Source organism: Ischnura elegans, chromosome 8 (assembly GCF_921293095.1).
Source record: "Ischnura elegans chromosome 8, ioIscEleg1.1, whole genome shotgun sequence".
In the NCBI taxonomy this organism is placed as follows: Eukaryota; Metazoa; Arthropoda; class Insecta; order Odonata; family Coenagrionidae; genus Ischnura; species Ischnura elegans.
In genome coordinates, this window is record NC_060253.1 from 51480698 (window position 1) to 51503628 (window position 22931).

Below are 22931 nucleotides of genomic sequence, written 5' to 3' on the forward strand. Positions count from 1 at the left end.
TCCATGATATCACAGTTCATAGGTTATCCTCGCTTTTCTTCTCCTATCGCCCGCCATACGCTAAGGCTGCGGTGTCCTTTCGAAATTATATGGTATATATGTGATTTTTAATTTATTTTTAAAAATATAGACGACCGTAAATTTTTTATGGGTGAAGAAAGAAATAGGACGGCATTGTCACCCTAGTTTTACTGGTTACAGTATGGCTAGCCATATGATTAAAATATTGTTTTTCTTTTGCGTTGAATCAACAATATATTGTTTCAGTTTTAATAAGTGGTTAATATTATCCGAATAATTTGAGGGGATATACGTTAGTATTTTTATGGTACTCAACAGGTGATGTTAGTAATCTCAGATCCTCCCGTTTGTATGTAAAATGAAGATTTATTGTTTTTATTTCCTTTGTTTACGCGCCAAAATTTCACTTCAAATACTGATTAACTACATAATAGGGCTGTACAACAGTACTCCAGCATTATTATATATTATTTGTTAACCAAGGATTAGCATGAAATTTTCTCTTACCAGTTAAACCAAAACTTGAATGCTTATTATTCTACGAAATTTCACAGAGTTAGAATCATTCGATATCATCGAGATTCGTACCCGGATTTTTCTATTTCCGACCGAGTGCTTTATCCAATTAAGCTACCGAGACGGCAACCTACTCTCTATGAACATTTGTTGTCGTGGGATCCGGGTTCGAATCCCGTACGAGGCGAATGATTATTTTTTCCTTTGTGGAATTTCGCACATTTGAGCATTGCGGTGACTCCGTAAAGTTATCATCGCGGCTAGTCCCGGTATAGTAGAAATATTATTTTTTAACGTAGTTGTTTCTGATTTCATTATTTTTTTATTTTTTCGCCTAAAAGACCTTCAGAAAACTGTGTCACTTCGCCCTTGAAAATCTATACTCATCTTTCCTGGAAATCTCTACGCGAGCAGCATTTCCACGGCATGTCAAGATGAAATCAAAAGTGCAATGCGCCGTGTAACCAGGGCGTTTTAATTTCCATTCAGGTCAACAGAGAGATGTCCCAGTTTTTTTCAACGGGAACTAATTGAATCAAGCTACCAAGATGGAGACTGATAAATCGTCGGTCCCTGTGCATCGTTGCCACCGTGTTCGCGAGATAATTGATGGTGTTTTCACATCCGGCTTTTATTTCGATGAGTTTTCTCCGGTCGCGCGTTGCAGTCGGCGGTTTTTAGAAAAGGGCCACTTTGCGAAGAATTCATCCCGCTAATATATCTCAAGGGTCTTCACTTCATTCCCTCGGCGTAATGTGGCTAATTATACACCCTCACGGGGTTCAGCAGGTGTTATAAAATATGCATTCTCGTATCTCACTGAATAGGTTTTCGAGCTCTCTTTCAAGGGTTATAAAATAGTTCGTAAACAGCCCGATTAGCTACTCCACGCCGTCTTCAAATAATTTTTCCTCTCTCTCCATACGAAATGTTTCCATGTGGACTAATCGGTGTCGGCGGGGTAAAGTCCTTGTAGGTCACACAAGAGGTCGCGAGTTCGAGTCCCGCCTGGGAAGTTTGCCCCCAACTAGGCCATGGAATTTCGTGTAATTTTACCAGGGATGACAATGGAAACTAAAAAAAAAGCCAAAAACAGTAAAATTCCAATAGTTTCGTTCCCGGGAGCGAAATGTAGAAATTAAACGAAATGGATTTAAACCCAGGGAGCTTAAACTCGAAACGAAATCGGAGTCAACACTACTTCGGGTCGAAACTGAAGTAAAATTATGTGACGAAACGAAACGCAGATAATGTTTCGCACCGGAGGGACCACGTGCTTCACTTTCGAACGGTTTAGTTTCGACCCACACACCGAGTACGAGGTATGGTTGAATGTAGTAGAGGTTCTACCTACCGGCATTAGATGCCGGGGGCTGTAGGGTGGTCCTTATGTTTGAAGTTTCGAATTTATTTTGGGACGCCCCCCAGTTTTGTTCCAATTGGTGAGAAAATAAATCATGAAAATTATTTTTGTAATCGGATACCGCCATCCCCCATTCTCATTCTCTCATTCTTTACTCACTCTTATTTACCACTCATTATTTACGACTAACAGGAGAACGGTCAACATAAACTGGCCATTCGATTTTTAATTTAATTAATACGATTTAATACGATTAATTTTAATACAAATTAATAGGCCATTGTTGCTTTTTTCGGTCGAACGTAGGAATAAATAAAATAAAATGAATGCTGATTTATTTTGAATAAAATATTTCGAATTTTTTTTCTGTTTGAGGCTTTCGCAGCGCTGAATTGCAGTTCTCTCCATGCTTTTCGATTTAGTTGCGTCGAAGTTGTTTTCAGGATGACATGACGTTTCGTAGCCTATGCTGGGCTCATCTTCAGATCAGGTCTGAGAGTCAGCTCTTAAATCCTGGGTGTAGTCTTCAGATATTCCAAATAAAAATCCTCGCACGAGGTAGCCCAGGGAAAGGAACTGCTATTCCATATTCCTATTTCATAGTCTAGGGCAAGGGTATTCAACCCACGGCCCACAGGCTAGTGTCCTGCGGCCTCTAAAGGCTAGAGTAAATATTATATCGCGCCACTCAATATAAAATATATATAGACACACTTGTCAAAAATAAACTATGCTCAAAAAGCGCATTGATTGGTTGAAATTTTTAACCAATAAAGATTATTGCACTTTGAAATGATGCTGTTTTTTAAATAAATTTTATTGATGTGGTGGTAAAGTGACGTGGAGCATTGTGGCCCTACAGACGATGTGAAGTCGAGTTTTGGCCCTTGCATTAAAAAAGGTTGAAGACCCCTCGTAGGTTGAAGAGACCTCGTCTAAGGTAAGCCCCATTCATTTAAACCTCCATTGGGTTGAAACACTGCGTAAAAGAATATAGCCTAGGAAGTTGGTTTGAGAAACATATAAAATGCCATTTTCATGAAAGCTTAATGAAAATGGCATTTTTTTATTTTGCTTCTTCGACTGAACAAAAAATTGGCTTTGTTTTTTTTTCTGAAAATTGCGTTAGAGGATCGGGAATTTCATTATGGTTCACACAGACATTCCTTCTTATTCTTTCTCATTAATGCAAATTTAAAATGTTCATTAATCCTGGAACATACGTTTCAATGAACGTTAATGGCCTGACAAAATATTTAAGGGAGAAATTTACTGGGAGGCTTGTTCAATAATTCAGCCGATTTACTGTCTAATTGTCTACTTTGAGTCGCTTTTACAAGAAAATGTTATGACATACGTTTTACCGTATGAATATGAATGAAACTGATAAAGAAATACTACATGATAAATTATAAAAAGATAAACTACTTCATGATATAAATAAAACATCGGCTCGTCATCGGATAATTTTTTGAGTTTTTCATAGATTGGTACAATAACAGATATGAAAAACGCTATAGCGTTAAAAGGTATCTGCATTAAAATGTCGTTAAGGTTGGCTCAAGTAGATGCAAGAAGTATCAAATTAAAAATATAAGGATTGAATCATTCACAGTCTGTCCACCCCAATTTCGTTTTTTTTACCTCAATGAATGTTGTCTTTTATGGCAAAACATTTCTCATTGAAAAAAAACATGCAAAGTAATATTTTTTAGTCAAACAGTCGCGAGATTGCCTGCTTAGTTATCCAAATTGCGCTCCCTGATGAATTCGTGAAGTAAATACATGAGAGCAAGTTTGATAGCAGTGTTTAATTTTATAAGAATGACTCATTGTATGATAGAATTAACTCTACCAACGCCTGTTTTTGTTCGCTTGCTATCGTTCATCAGCTTGGGTTGCGTGTCCCAAAAACGAGTTATAGCAACACCTACGCTGAATGTAATTCAGTGCCGATATAACACGCAATATTCGTGAGGGGGACCATGTTAAAATTTTCGTCAGAAGGTCAGTGTCCAGGGTCGCGACCTTTTAGAATTTCAGCGAAAATATTTAAAATAGTTACGTTGAATGGATAAATAATCATTCTTGACAACGATGTGGTGAAAATCCTTGTTTAATGTTTGCAATTGTGTAACGCAAATGAGGAACAATGATTATGACACGCATTTTCTAAGTCTAAAATTAATGCAGGTATCACTGAAATCATTGAAACTGGAGCTGTACAAAATATGTGTTGAATCTGTCGGATATGATTTTTTTATTTATATAATATGAGCATGATATACGCATTATAATAATTCCTACTTATAATTTTTTAAATCATGATTAAAATTTTCAAGTATGGGTAAAACGTGATTTTTTTCTACAAAATGTTGTGAATGAAAAACTAATTTTGGAAGAAAAATTGACTTTGATAAAGAAAATCACTCCATCACCGAACCCACAAAAGATGCCTAATCGTGCCCATGAAAGTGCTGCGGCTGATAATATGGGTTTTATGTCGCAAGAAGGGTCAAAATCATTTACTCTAAATGATTAAAAATATCTGTTTAAGCCTAGAAAATTTTGATCGAATACCCTACTGTCGCCCAGATGTGCAGGGGAAGGTGGGGCAAAATCGGGACGATAATGTTTAATTTTGTCTATTATTCTAAAGATTCAGTAAATTAAACAGTATAAGGCACATTTAAAATACTTAAGTTAAAAATGAATGCAGTAATGTAGGTTCGAAGATTTTCGCGGCGTTGGTTTGATGAACTTTCCATTCTATTCGGGTTTCTTCACCGCGTTTGTTGTATTTTGAAGACAACAGTTTCGCCGAAATTACACTCGGCGTCTTCAGGTCGAAGGTAAAATTTTGGAAAAATTTTTTCCGCCTTTTATAGGCATAAAATTTTCCGCCTTATATAGGCGGCGGCGGCTGCTGATCCGCTGCTGCTCTCTCATTGGCCGGTTGTCCATCTCTCATTGTTGGTGGTCGGAGAATCCTCTTCCATGCAGTATGCAAGCTGTAGCCTTGATCTCGGTTGAAATTTGCGGGCGTTTTCGCTATCTCAATAGCCTCTCTGATCAAGCGAGGGACGTATTTATTCTCTTTAGCTATTATCCTGGCTACGAAAAACAAGCAGCACCAACTCTCAGCCATATCTGAGCATGCTTGGAGTGCACCTGGGCATAACATCCTCTTTGAAGACGCCAGGATAATAGCTAAAGAGAATAAACCCGAAGAAGAAACCCGAATAGAATGGAAAGTTCATCAAAAATGAATGCATATGTGTAAAAAAAGGATTATGATTATTTGTTAAATAATATCTAGTTTTTAATGAAAAACATGTAAAAATCAGATTTTGCCCCTCGGATAGAGTTTTTAAATTTAAGTTAACAAAAATGTTTTGTTTAACAGGAATAAACCAATTTCAAAACTGTTGAAAGTTGACTAATGAATAAGAGCATACCACCAAACGCTTTTCCTTCTTTGGGTTTCTTTTTGGTGGGATATAATTAAGGTCAAGGCTGAATTAACTTCTACATTTTTTGTGCGCGGGCAATTCCTCCATATTAAGTCAATTCTTCTGACGGAAGCTCTCTCCCCAGTAAAAATATTTTCTTGGTTTCAGTTAATTCTTGTGGAGTTCTCTAATGTGATCACGACAAAAGCCCGACGCCATGGGCCGCCGCGCAAATATGTCGCTGTCGACCTTGTGGCAGTAGATCTCTTTGTTGTCAAACTTTTTGCTGTCGAACTTTTGTGGTATAACCCCTCCATAATACTCCGCATCGTTGAGGACAACTCATAATTCTGGATTGTCCCTTAAAATGCATTTTATTTACTTGTTAATGTAAGCCTGTTAGTGAAAGGTTGGTCTAAAGATGAATTCTCAGTTTTTCGTGGCATCTTTGTAACGGAAGAAAATTAAAAGGGAAGCAAAAGTAAGGAATAATTGATTTGGACAGTGAATTTCTAAAATGTTTTTTTTTTCCAAAAGTAGGAATGCCAGATATTATACCATCTTAAATATAAAAAAGGCCGTCAAAACTGATACTGTTTAAACATATGCTTGCTTTTCCCTCGCCCTAGACAGGAAATTATCCTGCTATGGGTAGTAAATACCTATCAAGTTAGAAAAATCATTTATTCAATGAAATAATATAACTCATCTTATCCACTTTTAATTTTGTGCTAGGATGCCTTTAATATTGTGGTTAGTTGCAATGAGAATGATTTTTATTCGTGCAAAGTCGTATTGTTAACTTCCAAATAAGTAATGAGAGTTTTTGACACTTAACTTGTTGCTTTCTTATCACAAAATTTTACGAAATTCTCACGCCATTTTCAATCGAATATGTTCACTACTGCTGACAATTCACCTGGGTCATCTATGCCGAAAAATCGTTAACTTAGAAGCCAAAAGGAAACTATTTTCGGCACTTAATTATCATTTCATTTGGGGAATAATCCTTGGAATCATGATGCCAGTGCGATGTAATGTAATATTTTCTTTCTGTGCAATGCATCTTAGAATACATATCTGTTTTAAATAGTTCTGGAGTCATCTTAATTTAATTTTTTAATCTCTTATTCTCTTTTTGTCCAGGGAGAAAGAGATTACTTAGATAATTCATGTGTATGAGACGTTTTTTTTTGTTTTATTCAATTGCTTTGTTCAATAGATGTGAAAACAATTCAAATTCCTTCCACCCATTTTCACATTTTCTGCGTGAAGCGTATTCCGAAGAAAATTTCATTCACTGCATGTTCATGAGTGCTATTTCCCTGTTTCCCGGTGGCAGTATACGTACAGCACTCATATCAAACTGATGAAAAAATTTTGTTCGTTGTTTAGCAATGCCAAGACAAAGTAGAATAACTGGTATATTACAAAAAAATATTCGTTTCTCATAAGTCGTCCATGGTGACTGAAACACATCTTCCTAAACAGTAGGCTATCCATTAAGGATATTATGGATCTTCTCTGGGGCAGTATTTTCTCCGATGTGCAGTGAATTATTTATTGCTAGCAGTAAATTCTTCAGCTTGAAACTGTGTTAGCGGCTTTTCGTTTAGTGTCCTACTTCCTGTATTGTAGTTTGCATCCTTGAGTTTTCGATTGGAGAGGTAGCCGCAATTTGGGGTGATTATTTTTCAAATTCTTGGTGCAAAATTTTTTGAGTATCATTTGTATTCCATTGTATTCACTATGTAAAAAGAGTTTTGGAGAGTCATTAATATTCAATTTTATGCACAATGTACATTGATGATAAATTTATTTCGAGTTTTTACCCTTCGTTTCATTTTGTGTCATATTTGATACAATACACTCATTGCCGGTTATTTCTGAAGAGCGCAATATTTCCTCTCTAACGCATGGTGCATCAAATATGATGGACCCCGTCGTTATACTATGTGGTTCTCGAAGCAGTCAGTAGGTGCCAAAGGAGATAAGCTTCTGATTACGTTGAAGGAAGTCAGTTCCCCGCATGAGAAGCAAATAATATTTTTTCATGCAAATTATTTAAAAAACTAGTAAAAAGCTGTTATAGTTTCATTATTATATTGATTTCATTCACCTTTTCCATGATTAAATCTTACCTACAACTTGAACAACCATGGCTTGCCCCCTCCTCCCACCCAATAGTTTTGATCCTGGGTACGCTCTTGGCTTGGCAGAGGATTTACCCGGGTAATATCTATATATGTAATTAGTAAATGAAGTTTTCGATGAGTATGTGAAATGAAAACCTATTGTGGAGAATTGCCAAATCTGTGATATACACCCATTTAATGTAAAATTCTATGACCATAATTTATCATGGGTGATGCATATTAAAATGTTTCCTAAACAATATCAGAAAAAGTTGTTAAAATGTAGCAATTAAAGCATTTCTGGATACATTTATAAAGAAAAATATTTTGACATGTATTTAGGAATTCAGGCAGTTAAGGGCTAAGTTAAGGTTACCGTTAGACTTACGGACCGTAATTATGGCAATATCATGGCTTCAATGTTTTTCTTACCAAATTTCAATTCCAAAAATACACCTTAAGGCCGCTATATACGGCGAATGATTTGGCGAATGATCATGCTGAATGATCATGCGAATGAAATCATTCGCCGTGTATGACGGAAAAATTCGCGAATGATCCGTCATGCGCATGATCATTCAACGAAAATTAGAACATGTTCTATTTTTGATCGCATGATCCTGTGAATGATGGATGTGCGCTAGCGCGCGGCGACCATCTTGTCTGTTTTTGAAAACGGAACTATGGATGAAGAAACGGAACCAGTGAACCATGACTTGCCCATGGAGTTTCTCATACCAATATACTGAAATTCGACCGTCTTTTATTAAAAAAGCGGTGTTTTTCACTAGGGGTAACGGGACTTCTGCTGGTACTGTTACGGTAAGTGGCGTCTTTTTTCCGGCGAGAGAATTTACTTCACTTGAGAATGGCGGCGTGGAACCGAGAGGAAGTGGAGTTTTTAATCCATTTAGTCCGGGAGCGGCCGACTTTATATAACGTCAAAGACATTAATTACAAAAGCAAAGTTAAAAGAGGGAAGGAGATGGAATCGGTAGCACAGGAGTTATGTGCGATAAGGTGAGTGTTTTTTATTCATTGCAATACAACGGTGCTATTGTGTGCAGAATTTTATGATTTTATGTAATGCAGAAGTATATTGAAATATGTAGTGAGAGTGCAATGTATCAAATGAGAGATGCTTAAATGAAAAAATAAAATTTAATAAAGTGTTTTGAAATCGGTAGAATTATGTAGCCGACCAACAGAGTTGGAATTAACATAAGGATGTTGCAGTTACCTGTTCGGCATTTCTCATAAGGTTGACTTAATAAATTCTTTATGAAATTTAATAATTAGATTGATGAAAACCTGCAATATGTTACTATTAAACCAACGCCTCAATACGGAATTATAAATGGACTTATCAATAGCACCGTTGACTGATTAATTTTTAAAATAAGGGTGTTTGTTAAGCTACAATATCAGGGAAAGGCATGATATAATTGAAAATTTTCACTATGGGCAGGCCCAACACCACCGCTGAGGAGTGCCGGAGGAAGTGGCGTGCCCTCCGCACTAATTATATGGCGGAGAAAAGGAAGGTGCATGCCAGCAAGGCAAGTGGTGCTGGCGCCGATACGGTATGTACATTCATTTCAATAAGTCGATTCCGCCAAATTCCTATAGTCTGGATATTTTACGCATTTAATTTCACATGCTATTCTTGCAGGTGCGAACACCCTCCCTGTATTATTACGAGGCGACGGCGTTTCTAGAGGAGACGATGGCGATCCGGCCCCATACCTCTCCCTTGGAGGTGACCGAGGTAAGCAGTGATATGGAAATGAACAATATTTGCTATTATTGCAACATTTGATCTGCTTCATAATGCTTCAATGATATTTCGTAAAGAATAGCTAAAGGAAAACAAGAAGCAGTTTGAAGTGTTTAAAAGTAGTTATATCTCCTTAGCATCATTCCACAAGGGGTGAAATACATAAGAAAATGTAATTGCTTCTGTGAGTGGCTTTCAATTCATGTTTTAAGTATTGAACTCATTGCCAACTAAACTCATTAACGCTCACAAGGGTAATAAGGAAATGCATTGCTTGCAAGTGAATTCAAAATTGCTCCAATTTGTTGCTTCTTTATTTCCGCCAATGTCTTCTCAGAAGGTCCTTATTCTACAGATAATTAATTTATCCTTTCCAGGAAAGTAGTGTCCCTGGTAAGGAGGGGGAGTGGGAGCTCCTCTTTGGTGAGGATGGATCCGTCCTGGAGGTGCAGGATACTTCAGACACTCCCTCACCTGCTCCCTCTGACAGCAGCAGGTCAATTGCAGGCCCATCCTCCTCTGCTGCTAGGGGAAAGAAGAGGAAGACAGAGTCCCCAATGCCGGAGCAAACTGTAGAGCTCCTGCAAGCGGCAGCTACAGCATTGGGGACTCTGGTCGACCAAGGGGCATGCGAGGAGTCGGAGGAGGATGCGTATGGGAAGTTGGTGGCCCAGCGGCTAAAGGGCATTAGCGACAGGAGGGAGAAAAGTCGCGTCATGTTCGAGATTGAAAAACTGTTTTTCAATTCCAGTATGAACAGAGAATAAAGAAAAAAATCTTTAAATGGATTAAGCACTAATGATTTATTACCTTCAATACTCTATCTACTATATGTATGTTCATTTAATTCTAAACAGCCATGGGAGCTTACCTTATTATTTTAAGTGTGTTAAAGAAAGTTAAGTATTATCACTGAAATGGAAGCCATAATTCAAACGTAGGTGACTTTCGCTTTTGGGAAAATAGTACTTGGAATGTCTCCACTGGAGTGTGTTATGACTATGCTCTTTCCTAGTCCCAGTTGTACATTTAGTTTCAGTGATTTTCTAATAACAAAGAAACTGAAATATTGAGAAAAAGAAATATTGCTGAAAAACTTTCCCTCTCACTAACAAAAGTAGTTATCAAAACACAAGAAATTACAATACCTCCCACAGTTAAATTGAAATCAAAACATTACATTTAAACAGCACATTTAAAAAATCACAAAGTCACTCTTCCAAAGAATTAAAATAATTGGAAAATTCACTTCTAATATTGAATGCCAAGTTCCCAGGCCTGTTTCCCCCTTGCTGAGGTAATCCAGGTAGGGCATTAAAGTCTTCTACATTAGGCGTAGGTACGTTCCTCCCACACAAAAAGTTATGTAACGTAACGGCAGCCAGTGTCACCACTTCCACTTTCTCTGGAGCCAGGTTTATGGAGGTAAGAAATACACGGAACCTATTGCATAGAATACCGAAGGCATTCTCCACCACCCGACGGGCCCTTGAAAGGTGGTAGTTGTACCGTCTTCTTTCTGCAGTTAGGCCCCGGAATGGGAAGGGCTTCATTATCCTCTCCGTAAGGGGAAAGGCATCATCCGCCACAAACACATAAGGGACGTCCATGTCCCTCCCAGGGAGTGTCTCATTTGCAGGGAACTGCAGCAAGTTTCGCGCAATGGCAGCAGCGAGAGAGCTCTCCCGAAAAACACCACCATCGCTCACACGGCCATTGACGCCGACGTCTACATAAATAAATCGATAATTAGCGTCGGCAACAGCCAGCAGGACGATGGAGTGGCCCCCTTTGTAATTAAAATAATAGGAACCAGCAGAGGCCGGCGGTTGAAAAAGGATGTGTTTGCCATCCATTGCCCCTAAGCACATTGGAAATCCCCATTGGGACTCAAACTGTTGAGCGATTTCCACCCATTCGACAGCTGAAGAAGGCACCTGGAAAAACAATGTTTACCTTTTAAAAATCTTCATCACTCCATCAATAAGAAGAAAACGACATTGGCAACATTTTCATGTATTTCCATGCAGCATTTCCTTATCAAATGAATGACACCATAAGATATGATATTAATGGAAACTAACCTTTAAGTATTCGGCTTTCATATTCCGATAAATGCTCACGCATACTTCAGGAATTATTTTTCCAATCGTGGTCTCATGGATTCTAGTTGAATACATTAATGACCGGAACGACTCTCCAGTAGCAAGAAACCGTAGAGTTAACGCAAGCCTGAAATCAGTTATTTATTGGCAACATAAACAGTACAATATTCATACTTTCACCATGACAATGGAGCAAACATAGTACCTCTTGTCCGCGGATATGGCTCCTCTCATGAGAGTGTCGACCTTCTCATAATCCCGACGGGTTATATTTAGAACAGTTTCAAATTGTTCCTCCGTCATTCTGAGGGAATTCTTGAAGGCTGCCCGGTCCTCCAAAAGCAGTTCCTCCTGAACCATGTTCAGCGTCCCTCGGCCACTATCTCTCCTCTCTATCCACGGCCTCGTCCAAACGTTCCTTCTTCTCCTACGGTTTCGATGCCTTAATTGCACGGCCGCGGCAGCAATAACGGCTACGGCCGCAGCAGCGGCTATTCTTCTTTGCCTGTTGTTCATCTTTACACCACCACGCAAGCCGCAAAGGTAAACACAAAGGTAAACAAAACAGCTCTATTGTTGCTAAGGCGTACCATTGCGCATCCTCTGGGCGCAGATCATTCGCGAATTTCATGCGCGTCGTCATGCTCCGTGTATAACCCTCAGAGTAAGGATTGGGGTAGAGGGCGCTTTCAGGCTGCGCAGTAGCAGATCCTTGTAGTCAACATGGTTACCACGTGACGGTGGGAAGAAGTGCGGGAAATTTAAATCTACCGTAGCACGGGTGGCATGAAGTTACCGTATTACGGTGATACAATGAGGACTAAATAAATACAATCGGGCTCAATTACTTCGAAAAACTCGAAAATAGTAACAAAGACTCTTAGAAAAAGTAATTATTGAATTATATCTACAATTAATTTCCATTTTTCTCTCACATATGATTTAAATTTTCAACTACGAAATTTATGTCGTAAAGCTTTGTTTTTCTTTTGTATGCTTTCAGCATCTAAAATGGTCAACAATTAAATTTTTCAAAAGAATATCAGAAATAGCAAAGTCTAAATTCAAATTTTGCGTAAGATCCCCAACAACTACTTAAGTAAAATATACCTTTTTCTACACTAGGGGCTTACTTTACGACTCGCAGCTCATACATTGCGTCAAGAATAAAACGTTCCAAGATTTGGCTGTATTTATAATATTAAACATGTAATTTATATAATGATAGTAAAATTATTTCACCATGGAAAGTAAAAGAATGCATAGTTTTAAACTATTCCCACTATTACTAGTCTACAGTATTTGCATATCCACCAAAGCATTAAAATAATACATTTTTCAAGTTTAATAGGATTCCTTCTGGACTAAACAATGCACTTGATGTTTTCCACTTTTATTTGGAGATAAATGCATATTTTAATGATAAACTTTTTTGATAAAACACATTTTGGTGCACTTGCTGGGCACGAAATATGCTCCTTTTACATTCCTCATCGATGATTTCCTTCTTCTTCACTTGCAGGAAACCTAAAGAGACACTTTTTATAGTTAATACAAGTCAGCCGTAAGAAATATCTAAGTAAAAGCCCATATTTTAAAGGAATAATCAAAAGGTTAAAATATCCCCATTTCAAGGCGTGTAAAACATTCCAAACACACTACACACAAATTCCATTATAAAAGGAATACCGTTGAGGCTAGAAGGGTACGGAAATTGTATGAACACTGACACTGTGAAGAATCAATCTAAAGAAATTATCAATGAAAATGAATTCCACTTCCTTTCGCGAAACATTGTTTACAACTCAATGCATAGCAAAACATTGCCATGCTGACGCTACGGTATTTTAGAAATTAAGGGGAGAAAAGAATCTAAACGCCCCAGATATATTCAGTATAACAAATGAAATACATCGAGAAAGGAAATAATTATCATTCACTCTAAGATCACGGTTTTACTTTAAAAACTACTCACCTTGTCGGAAATTCGTATGTTTGTTTATCTTACGGCGATACGGTATCCAACGTTTCAATGTCACGTGACACCATCTTGACTGCGTGCGCAGTAGCCAAAGCGCACTCTCCCCATCCCTCTGAGCTTCCTTCCCACCGTCACGTGACACCATCTTGACTACATGCGCAGTAGCCAAAGCGCACTCTCCCCCATCCTTACTCTGAGGTATAACCCCATAAATTTACATCACGGCGAATGATTTCATTCGCATGATCATTCAGCATGATCATTCGCCAGATCATTCGCCGTGTATAGCGGCCTTTAGAAATTCAAAGATGACAACATTTTTCTGTGTGGTTCGCAGAGCTGTCAGTGCGTCAAGAGCATCGTAAAATTCCGCGAGCATTTATGGCACGTATAACATTGAAAGCTACAATTTTACTTCATAAATCAAATTAGCACATAAATCACAAACGCAATTGTCCTGGATAAGTCCTCACGAAGAAAAATCAGGAGCGACGACGCATACGACCGAACACCACCGTTCACCATTTCATGACTCCCATTGTTTTCTCACGTCGTCAACAAGACTTGTTGCCCACCAATACGTGACTCTCATATTGTTCTCACGTCGTCAATGACAACTGTTACAACATGAAATATATTAATCATTTCCTCACAATCGTGTATGGCCTGCGATCGCTGCTTTTGATGGATACGTCGTGGAAATGGAGACCAGTTTGTGGTCCGTAGTATACTCCCACTGGGGTGCAGTTGTATTTAGCTAATAAGTTTGGTGTCATATTTTTTTACCAAAGCGGCAATGAAGGCAGGGTCGAAGGTGATAACATCAAGGCTGTATAGGGTGGAGAAAAACTGTCACGAAATTTTAACCAAGATAGCTGATACCTGTGGGAAATAATATTACTAATAGGGTGGTTTCCTATTATTTTTTTAATGCCTAAATTGAAAGATTATTACTCCTGGAGTACGTATTTCACGCTTTGAGATTTTTAAATGACGATATCTATTTTTCGCGATTAAATGAAAAGTGAAAATTTTCAAGCTCGCGAAAACGTGACGGCTGAGTATGAGTGGGAAAACTCCGTGTGACGTCGTTCTGGTTCCCGCTGCCGCAAGTGAGGTGACCTTGGGGCGAGGCTTTGAGCGCTGATACGACGTAGGATGCTAGCAGGTAGCAGAGTACCCTGCTAGCTGGTAGCGCTTGGCTTAAATAAGGATTATTAATACCTTATCAAACGAAGAAAACTTTCCGACCTCAGCCAGTTTTAATAGGTGATTATTAATAAATGTTTTCTTGAGCTCTGTGCCTCATGCATACATTGGTAATCTCAGACAATTTAAAACTCCTATCTACTCGTGAAGAAACTAGGTCCCTCTGACGTCGCGTGGAGTGGCATCGCATGGGTGCAAATCTGGCCTTTTTCAAATGAGGATAAAATTGACCATTGCCATTCGTCTAAACCGGTATTTCTAAAACCAAATAATTTGTATATTATGAATACACTAATGGTGGGTAACGAATCAATGCCTTTCGTTTTCTTTGGTGAAGGAAACTACCCTATTATGTTAAGGTCGAAAACGCCCCATTTTTAAGCCACATAAACTTTGCATCAAGCGATCTGATTGGCCGCGAGTTTGTCCTGCTGCCGGATGCCCCGGACAACGAATGATCTCGAATACTTTGCCTGCAGGAGATCGTCATGTATCCAAAGCATCCCACAACAAGGCCAATCGGAGAGCTTCACTAAAAGCTTCTGTACTTTAAAAATGGTGCGCTTTCGACCAAAACATCATCAATGCTATTGGTTCCTACTGGAATCAGCTGTCTGGGGTTAAAATTTCGTGACGCAATTTTTCTCCACGCTGTATAATTGAGGTATGACGAGGAAAATGTAAAAATGAGAATTCCTCGACTTTTTGTTGTATCTCGTCTCATTCACCCAAAACATTTGTATTTGAAACATTTGTATGAATCAGTCAGTCAGTCAGTCGCCGGAAGTGGGTTTCTAGGACATGGATTAAAGGGAAGTAAGTCACTAACTCACCGATAGTGGTAACATATCTCTTGAATGTTGAGGGCTGAGTTAACCCTCATAAGTTAACATTCAACGAAAAACAAACGGTAAAAACTCAAAAGTTTACGCCCTTGATAATATAAGGGCGTAAACCATAGAAAAAAAGTTTCCTTACTGATTACAAAATGCTCAATTTTGTCTCAATTATATGATGCTTCAGTGCTTCAGATGCTTCAGTCTGTGATTCCACTCGAAGGTCCGTATGGATAAGTGAGTGTAGAGCTCACCCTAATCTAAGCTTCAGGTCTTCAGCTTCCACGCATTGGGGACAGCGAAGGCCAGTGTCTTTCCCCGGACCACCTCACGCTTCGAGGATTTTCGTTTGGAGGTTTCCGAAGGCTTCACTCGAGATCCAAATTTTGTTTAAACCCTGGATTATATTTTTGGGCCTGTTATACTGTGGTTAACAGCCAAGGGTTCTACCCCCTACAAAACCACGCTCCCATTTATTTTTTATTTATAAGTTATGTAGGGTAACAATTCTCCTTGACGACGGGAGGAAACAATGGATTCAAATAATAATGGACAATAATTCTCCTTGACGACGCGAAAATAAACAAAAGGGGAGTCGTGTGATGGAAATAGTGGCGTTCGGTCGTACCCATCGTCGCTCCCGATATTCCGTCCTGTTTACTTATCAATTGTGCTTGCAAATTGCGTTAATTTGTTTTTGAAGTAATGATACGTGTCAACACTCCCGAATTTTATTCGTAAGTATTCACCCACGACAATTGCGTCCATAATATGTGTTATTGATTTGTGAAGTAATGGTACGTGTCATCGCTCCTGATTTTTCTTCGTGAGCACAATTTCCTCGTGAGTATAATAGTACACGACAATTGGGTTTGTTATGTGTGTGAATTTTATTAGTGTAAAAATGTAAACGTGGAAATAGGGATCTGCATTGAATTTTCCACTCGATTCATTCAGTTATATATTAAGTGAGTCCAGCAAATATCACATTTGACTTGGTGTTATTTCTTTTGAGTCAGACGCAGTATTTTGTTGAACTCCGTGTTTGAAAATAACTTTCATAAACGTAGCTTTCCGAAGAGTTTACCTCCGCCCTCTAGCACTTTATCGACTCAGGACAATCCAAGGCGTAAAGCACTCAAGGGCAGAGTTAATAGGGTGGTTTCCTATTATTTTTTTATTGCTTTAATCGAAAGATTATTACTCCTGGAGTACGTATTTCACGCTTTTAGATTTTTAAATGACAACATCTATTTTTCGCGATTAAATGAAAAGTGAAAAATTTCAAGCGCGCGAAAACGCGACGCTTAAGTATGAATGCCGGGAAATATATCCGTACGTCGTATTTCTGGTTCCCCCTCCCGCACGGTGAGGTGACCTTGAGGCGAGGCTTAGCGCTGATACGTCGCAGGATGCTAGCGGATAGCTGAGTACCTTGCTGTCTGGTAGCGCTTGGCTTAAAACAGGTTTATGAATACCTTATCAAACGAAGAAAACTTTCCGAACTTAGCCAGTTTTAATAGGTGATTATTAAGACATGTTTCCCTGAGCTCTGTGCCTCATGCATGCATTGGTAACCTCAGACGATGTATAACTCCTATCCTCTCGTGTAGAAACTAGGTCCCTGTGACGTCATGCGGAGTGGAATCGCATGGGCGCCAATCTGGCCTTTTTCAAATGAGGATAAAATTTGACCCATGCCATTTATCTAAACCGGTATTTCAAAAACCAAATAATTTGTGTATTATGAATACACTAATGGTGGGTAACGAATCGCAATCAATGCCTTTCGTTTTCTTTGATGAAGGAAACTACCCTATTGCGTATCTAAATTCTGTGCGTTGGGAGGATTATAATTTCTCTCAGCTACGTCGAGTTTCCTTGTTTCGATGCGTTCCTCGTCACGGAGCTAGGAATGTTTATTTACATACTTGGGGATGCTACTCGCGATTAATTATCCGTGACAAATAAGATTCTCGTGATATCTTGTGACGTGGGATGTGTTTCCTCAAGTTTTCTCGCCGCAGTTTGTGTTGCCTTGGGAGACGCTCTTCTTTCAAGAGACATGTCAATCATGTGACTACTAATAGTTAAATGAATGAACTAATGCCAATACATTATTAGTACGACGATATATACATGTGTCGTCTCTTTATGGTGCCTTTCGTGATACTTTCCTGACACTTGTGTCCTTATCAGCTTTTCCTATATTTTTAGTGACGTTCTATCGACAGATGACTTCAGTGGACTAATTATTGCGAGTAGAAATCACATAGGTTTTTGTTTTAATTCATCAATCGCTTGGGATGCGAAAGAAAAGAATGACTGCCAGGAATAATGGTGAAAATCTTAGAACAGCGTTTTCACTCTATGTTGTGTTAAAAATTCTTCCTGAATGTCTTAAAGCCTCTCCAAAAGAGGAAATGGTTAAACACCGGAGTAGTTCGTTGAAGAGAAATGGTGCGCAGATAGCGAATGTTGCCAGCCGAATGAAATATTAGTTTTATTTAATATTTTCTCTCATTTCAAGCATTCTTCACATACGGTAGTAGCGCCAGTTTGCAATGAAAAATATGAGAAATTCGTGAAAGAGCACTGACTCATCATAATTTTGGTCAACAATCGTAAGATCGGTCTGATGCAGCTCTTCACTCAATTCTCACATCACCTAATCTTTTCACAGAAAGAGGACGAAAAGGAAAAAGTAATATAAAAATTAACAAGGAAGAGCCTAGCATTGAAACGGGAAATGTATAGTTTATTCGAATGTGGGTAATAGATTGGGTGGTGACATTGTTAAATCCAGATAAATGGATCGTAGATGGGAGGGAGTGAATTTAGTATGGAGGAGAGGCGAAACATAGGTGAGCTATTTGTGAGAGATGTCCTGGGAATATGAAGATACAAAAATGAATAAAGATAAAAAGATGAATAAAGATAAAAAGATGAATAAAAAATAAATTCAAGCAAAAACAACTCATTGTTTGCAAATGTATGCTTATTTTTCAGTTTAATGTATTTTTGGTTTTTAATTTCAATTAAAATTACATGCAATTAAAAAAAATAAAGAGTTTTTTTTACTCTCCTGAAAAGTTGCTATTTTTGAGATACGTGTTGTTAGAAATTAACCATCGATTTGTGGGCATATAGCGGAAATAAGGGTCTCTGTGTGTGACTATTTCGGTGAGGAATATAATGTAACATGAATATATATTTATATACAGGGTGGCAAAGAATTTTCAGAGACTGCCCGATCCCTGCTTGACTGTTGTGTTGACAACATTTCAAGCCGTCCGTCGGATGGGACGTAAAGCCGTGGTCCCCTTGGCGAGTTTCGTTAAGAAGAGGCTAATGCCGACGCCGGGTTTCTCTCCACCCTTCCTTACCTACTCTTCACTCATGGCGCAAATGACCTAAGCTGTCGCTCGCCTCCTCCAAATACCGTTATATACAGGTATGGGAGATATCATTTTTAACATTTTTTGTCCATAAACATGGGGTCGCAATTGCTCATAGTAACTTAGCTATGACACGGTAAACATTTTTTTAGATGCTCTCAGCATTCACCATGAAAACCGCTAACCCAGAAACCATAGAATACCGCCAAGTTATGATTCGGGGTCATGCGATCCTCTCGTTTTCCCAGAATTTCGCTGTCATCTTAACTCTCGACCGGGCACGTGGCGTACTTTGTCCACAATATATGAATTTAAATGATAACACTCGATTTTTGTTAAAATTTATCTTTATTTGTAGAAATTATTTCAATCTTTTACATTTATAGGTGATATAAAGGTACACAGGCGGTACACAGCCGGTCGCGCGCGTAATTTATTTAGTCGGGTTCCTCCTGCCAATAAAAAAAATGCAACAATACTCTGCACTTTAAAAACTCACGCTATATACAGTCAAAACGGCATTGTAATAATACACGAGGCCATTCAAGTAAAGCAAAGCACGTGGTACACGGCCGGTCGCGCGGCGTACTTATACGCCTCGGGTGTCGGTTCCTCTTGCCGATCTAAATATAAATCAGCTACAATACTACGAGCTTTGAAAACTCGCACAGTGGCGCCGACTCCATGGGGCCTGAGGGGGCCCGAGTCCCCTAAAAAATTCGTTATGGATGTGAGGAAAGAATGTGTGAGGTTTGCCGATTTTCCCTGGAGTGTCCAGATATCGAGATTCGAGTTATCAGGGTTCTAATGTTGATCATATGACTCTTTTAAAATGCTTAAAAAACTTAAAACTCACCATTTATTAAATCTCCCGGGGCAAGATCCCCGGTTTGGGCCCCCCCTAATATTTATTGTAAGTCGGCATCCCTGAACTCGCACCATACAGTCAAAGTACGATGTAAGAATACACGACGCCATTTTAGACCATAATGTACTTACAGCGTTGAAATCCTTAGTTTTCGAAGATTGGCGCACTTAATACGCCAGCGCGCCCGCTTGAGAGTTAAGGAAATTTATGGATATAAGCATTTGTATCTAAATTGTTGAGTATAAGTAGTCCAAATTGCTTTGTGATTAGATACCATATTTAAATCTTTGTCGTAAATAGAACGAAAATAAGAATGCTTATGAGTTTTGGTAGAAACAAATACCACGGGCTCTATCCACGCCCAAAGAAGTGATAAAGGCAGTATGAAAAACCTAAATCACGTCGAGGTGCGGCTTGAATGTTCCGGGGAGCCATAGTAAATGTGTCTCATATACAAGGCCGAGGTGTTATTTTAAACTTAACCAAAGAATGCGATTATTTTTAACTGGCAATTACGATTTCAACTTGACGCCATCTTTCTTGATTTTTCCAAAGCCTTCGACACCCTTAACCATAAACTTCTCCTGCATAAACTCGCCTCCCGCTTTAATATCCATGGCAACTTCCTCAGTCTCTTGTCCAGTTTCCTCCGTGATAGATCCCAAAGAGTAATACTCGCTGGTATCTCATCTTCCTGGTCTAACGTTACCTTCGGAGTGCCTCAAGGTAGCGTTCTTGGACCTTACCTCTTCAACCTATTTATTGATGACCTTGCCCCCATTGTCCGTTCTTCCCAAGTCAATACATTACTCTATGCTGATGACTGCAAACTATTTAAAAAGATAAATAACCTCGCAGACTGTAATATGCTACAGGACGCCGTAAAAAAGACCACAGAGTGGTGCATTCTCTGGAGGCTGCAATTGAACTTTAAAAAGTGCACCACAATGACAATATCTGCGAAGAAAACTCCTATCCTTTTTGATTATGCAATTAACTCCTTGCCTCTTAATCGTGTGTCATCCATGAAAGATCTTGGAATTATTGTGGACCAAAAACTTCTGTTCTCTGAACACATTCATGCGATCAAATCTAAAGCCATGTCACTATTAGGACTACTCTACCGGTTCACGGATATCTCCAGTACTAAGGCACTCCAATCCTACTTCTCAACCATAGTTCTTCCGGTGATCAACTATTGCTCCCCATTTGGTCAATGTCTGCCCCCACTAATCTTGCCACCCTTAACAGTGTTACAACTTTTTTTGCAAAAATTGTAAAATTTAGAAACCCAAATCTCTGCGAGTCACCTACTAGTGCCGTTTTATCCTCTTTATCCGTCCCTAGTTTATCCCTTCTCCGACTTCAATCAGACATCAAGTTCATTTATAAAACCCTTAACTCCCACTTCGACAGTCCTGATATTGTTTCCTTCCTCAACATTAGAGTAGCTTCCCGCCACACCCGATCTACTTCTTTACTCCACATTCCTACACCCAGGCTACCTGTAATTAAGCGCTCACTTTTCCATAGGCTTTCCCTTTTAATAAATACTCTACCCAGTGATATTGATCCGTTTGGTCTGACACTTAAAAATTTTACTCATCGGGCATTAAAATATTTATCGCATAAATGACTAGATACCCGGATAAATGTTTGTTTTTCTTTTTTATTATATTTGAATTTGTAATCAAATAATTATTCTTTAATTATTTAATATTTGTTGTTATAAGTGCACTTTAAATTGGCATTATTGCTGTATGTGTATCTCTTTATTAAAATAAAAATAAATAAAAATAACAAATAACTGCCGTCTACCGTCTTATTACAGCGACTCTAAGTACTGTATTATTGGAGCGCATTAAATATATCACGATAGGATATGATAATGCACCACTCGATAAAAATCTTCTCCTGTTAAATTACTGCGATTCTTCATCGGGCGCAATGGTGCGATACTTTATCGTTATATTTTTATCGGACACGATATTTTGAATTTTATAATCTTGCAGTATTTAACATTTTATCAGAAAAGTTTATATGTCGCCAATGTTAAAATCTTAATATCGGAATTCCGATATGTATTTAAATATCTTGATATTTCCCGATATTCGATATACCGCCCTGGCCTATATCAATCAGCCTGGGTGTTTCAAAGAGATGATGAATTCAATTCCTGGATGACATTGATTAAGAGTGTTTTATTTTTCCTTATATCGATCTCTTATATACGAGTTTTTTTTTTGTTCGTTTTTTATGGCGCTGTAAACGTCACAAGGTATATCCATTGTTCAGTCAGACAATGACTCAACCAGGGGGTTAGTTTGTTGTCCATTGCTTGTGCTCTCAAATATTTTCTTGTCGGAATCATATTTGGTTCTGGGCATTTTTTTCGTTGCACGCTGGTAACACTACGGCAAACAAAAGGGCAATCAATGCCAGTCCCAAAAGCCATTTACAACCTGTCGTAAAATTAAGGTTTTATTATATTTGAGTAGGATATTGCCAGTTACCATGTGATGGATCAACCTAATTCCCGGTGTAGTTCGAAATTTATGGCGATTTTTTATATAATGGAATGGTTTAAGACATAGAGGAAATGAGTTTATATGGAAAATATGAAAGATATTCACTATTTAATTCTCAAGTAAATTTACAATATTAAACGAAATAATTGTTCTCTATTATACTGAGAATCCTGCCTCTCCGTATAAATTAATGATTTACTATGAAGAGTCATGGTCCAAACCATGAAAGGGGATGGTTATATAACTCGCTGATCCCTCTACCATGCTCTTTCCCTGGATATAAAAAAATAGCAAAAACCCACGGAGTATATTAAAAAATGGCTAATGGAGAGCATGGACGCATATTAAAATTTGGTAAACTTTGACTTTGGTAAAATGACGTGACAAGTTATCGAGAGAGAAAACTAAACCTAGTTTCAGACGCATTGGGGAAAGTGCCCAAGAAAAGATTTAGTTTGTCTAGGTGGTTTCAGTGTAAAATATGATTGAGGACTTCATTGAGTGAAATTCTTAAATAAAAGGAACCATTACTTGTGAAAAATAATATCCCCAAAAGTGAACTTATACCAATACCTATACACACCTTGTTGCTAGAGCAACCTGGAGCGAGTTTGGGATATGACTCTCGGTTTCCGGGCGTTCCATCGCGTTGAGTTGTCCAACCTATGAGGAAACGTTGCGGAAACCTCAGATCAAATGAGTTTGGGATAATCCGAGCAATGTGCATCAAGACTAAAATCCC

General features: G+C 38.5%; 2 protein-coding genes and 1 long non-coding RNA gene across 3 annotated transcripts; 1 reads left to right on the forward strand and 2 right to left on the reverse strand.

Annotated features, from left to right (window-relative positions):
* Nucleotides 1-8044: 8044 nt before the first annotated feature.
* Nucleotides 8045-10052, forward strand: LOC124164218. The gene is made up of 4 exons (XM_046541449.1): nt 8045-8507; nt 8956-9070; nt 9160-9255; nt 9642-10052. The coding sequence occupies exons 1-4, from the start codon at nt 8356-8358 to the stop codon at nt 10029-10031; spliced, it is 753 nt and encodes a 250-aa protein (XP_046397405.1). The 5' UTR covers nt 8045-8355; the 3' UTR covers nt 10032-10052.
* Nucleotides 10053-10475: 423 nt separating this feature from the next.
* Nucleotides 10476-11504, reverse strand: LOC124164411 (putative nuclease HARBI1). The gene is made up of 2 exons (XM_046541735.1): nt 11349-11504; nt 10476-11201 (listed from the first exon to the last, which is right to left on the reverse strand). Exons 1-2 carry the CDS (start codon nt 11442-11444, stop codon nt 10476-10478), a joined length of 822 nt encoding a protein of 273 aa, XP_046397691.1. The 5' UTR covers nt 11445-11504.
* A 1047-nt stretch (nt 11505-12551) lies between these two features.
* Nucleotides 12552-13543, reverse strand: LOC124164090. The gene is made up of 2 exons (XR_006865958.1): nt 13345-13543; nt 12552-12896 (listed from the first exon to the last, which is right to left on the reverse strand). It is a non-coding gene; the product is annotated as an uncharacterized LOC124164090 (long non-coding RNA).
* Between the last annotated feature and the right edge of the window lie 9388 nt (nt 13544-22931).

Bases quoted from the DNA above. Each gene is read 5' to 3' on its own strand.
- LOC124164411 (XM_046541735.1), bottom strand. From the start codon at position 11,444: ATGTATTCAACTAGAATCCATGAGACCACGATTGGAAAAATAATTCCT. The intron at 11,202-11,348 runs GTTAGTTTCCAT...TTGTTTTTCCAG, and splicing joins TGAAAGCCGAATACTTAAAG to GTGCCTTCTTCAGCTGTCGA.
- LOC124164218 (XM_046541449.1), top strand. From the start codon at position 8,356: ATGGCGGCGTGGAACCGAGAGGAAGTGGAGTTTTTAATCCATTTAGTC. The intron at 8,508-8,955 runs GTGAGTGTTTTT...CACTATGGGCAG, and splicing joins CAGGAGTTATGTGCGATAAG to GCCCAACACCACCGCTGAGG. The intron at 9,256-9,641 runs GTAAGCAGTGAT...TATCCTTTCCAG, and splicing joins CTCCCTTGGAGGTGACCGAG to GAAAGTAGTGTCCCTGGTAA.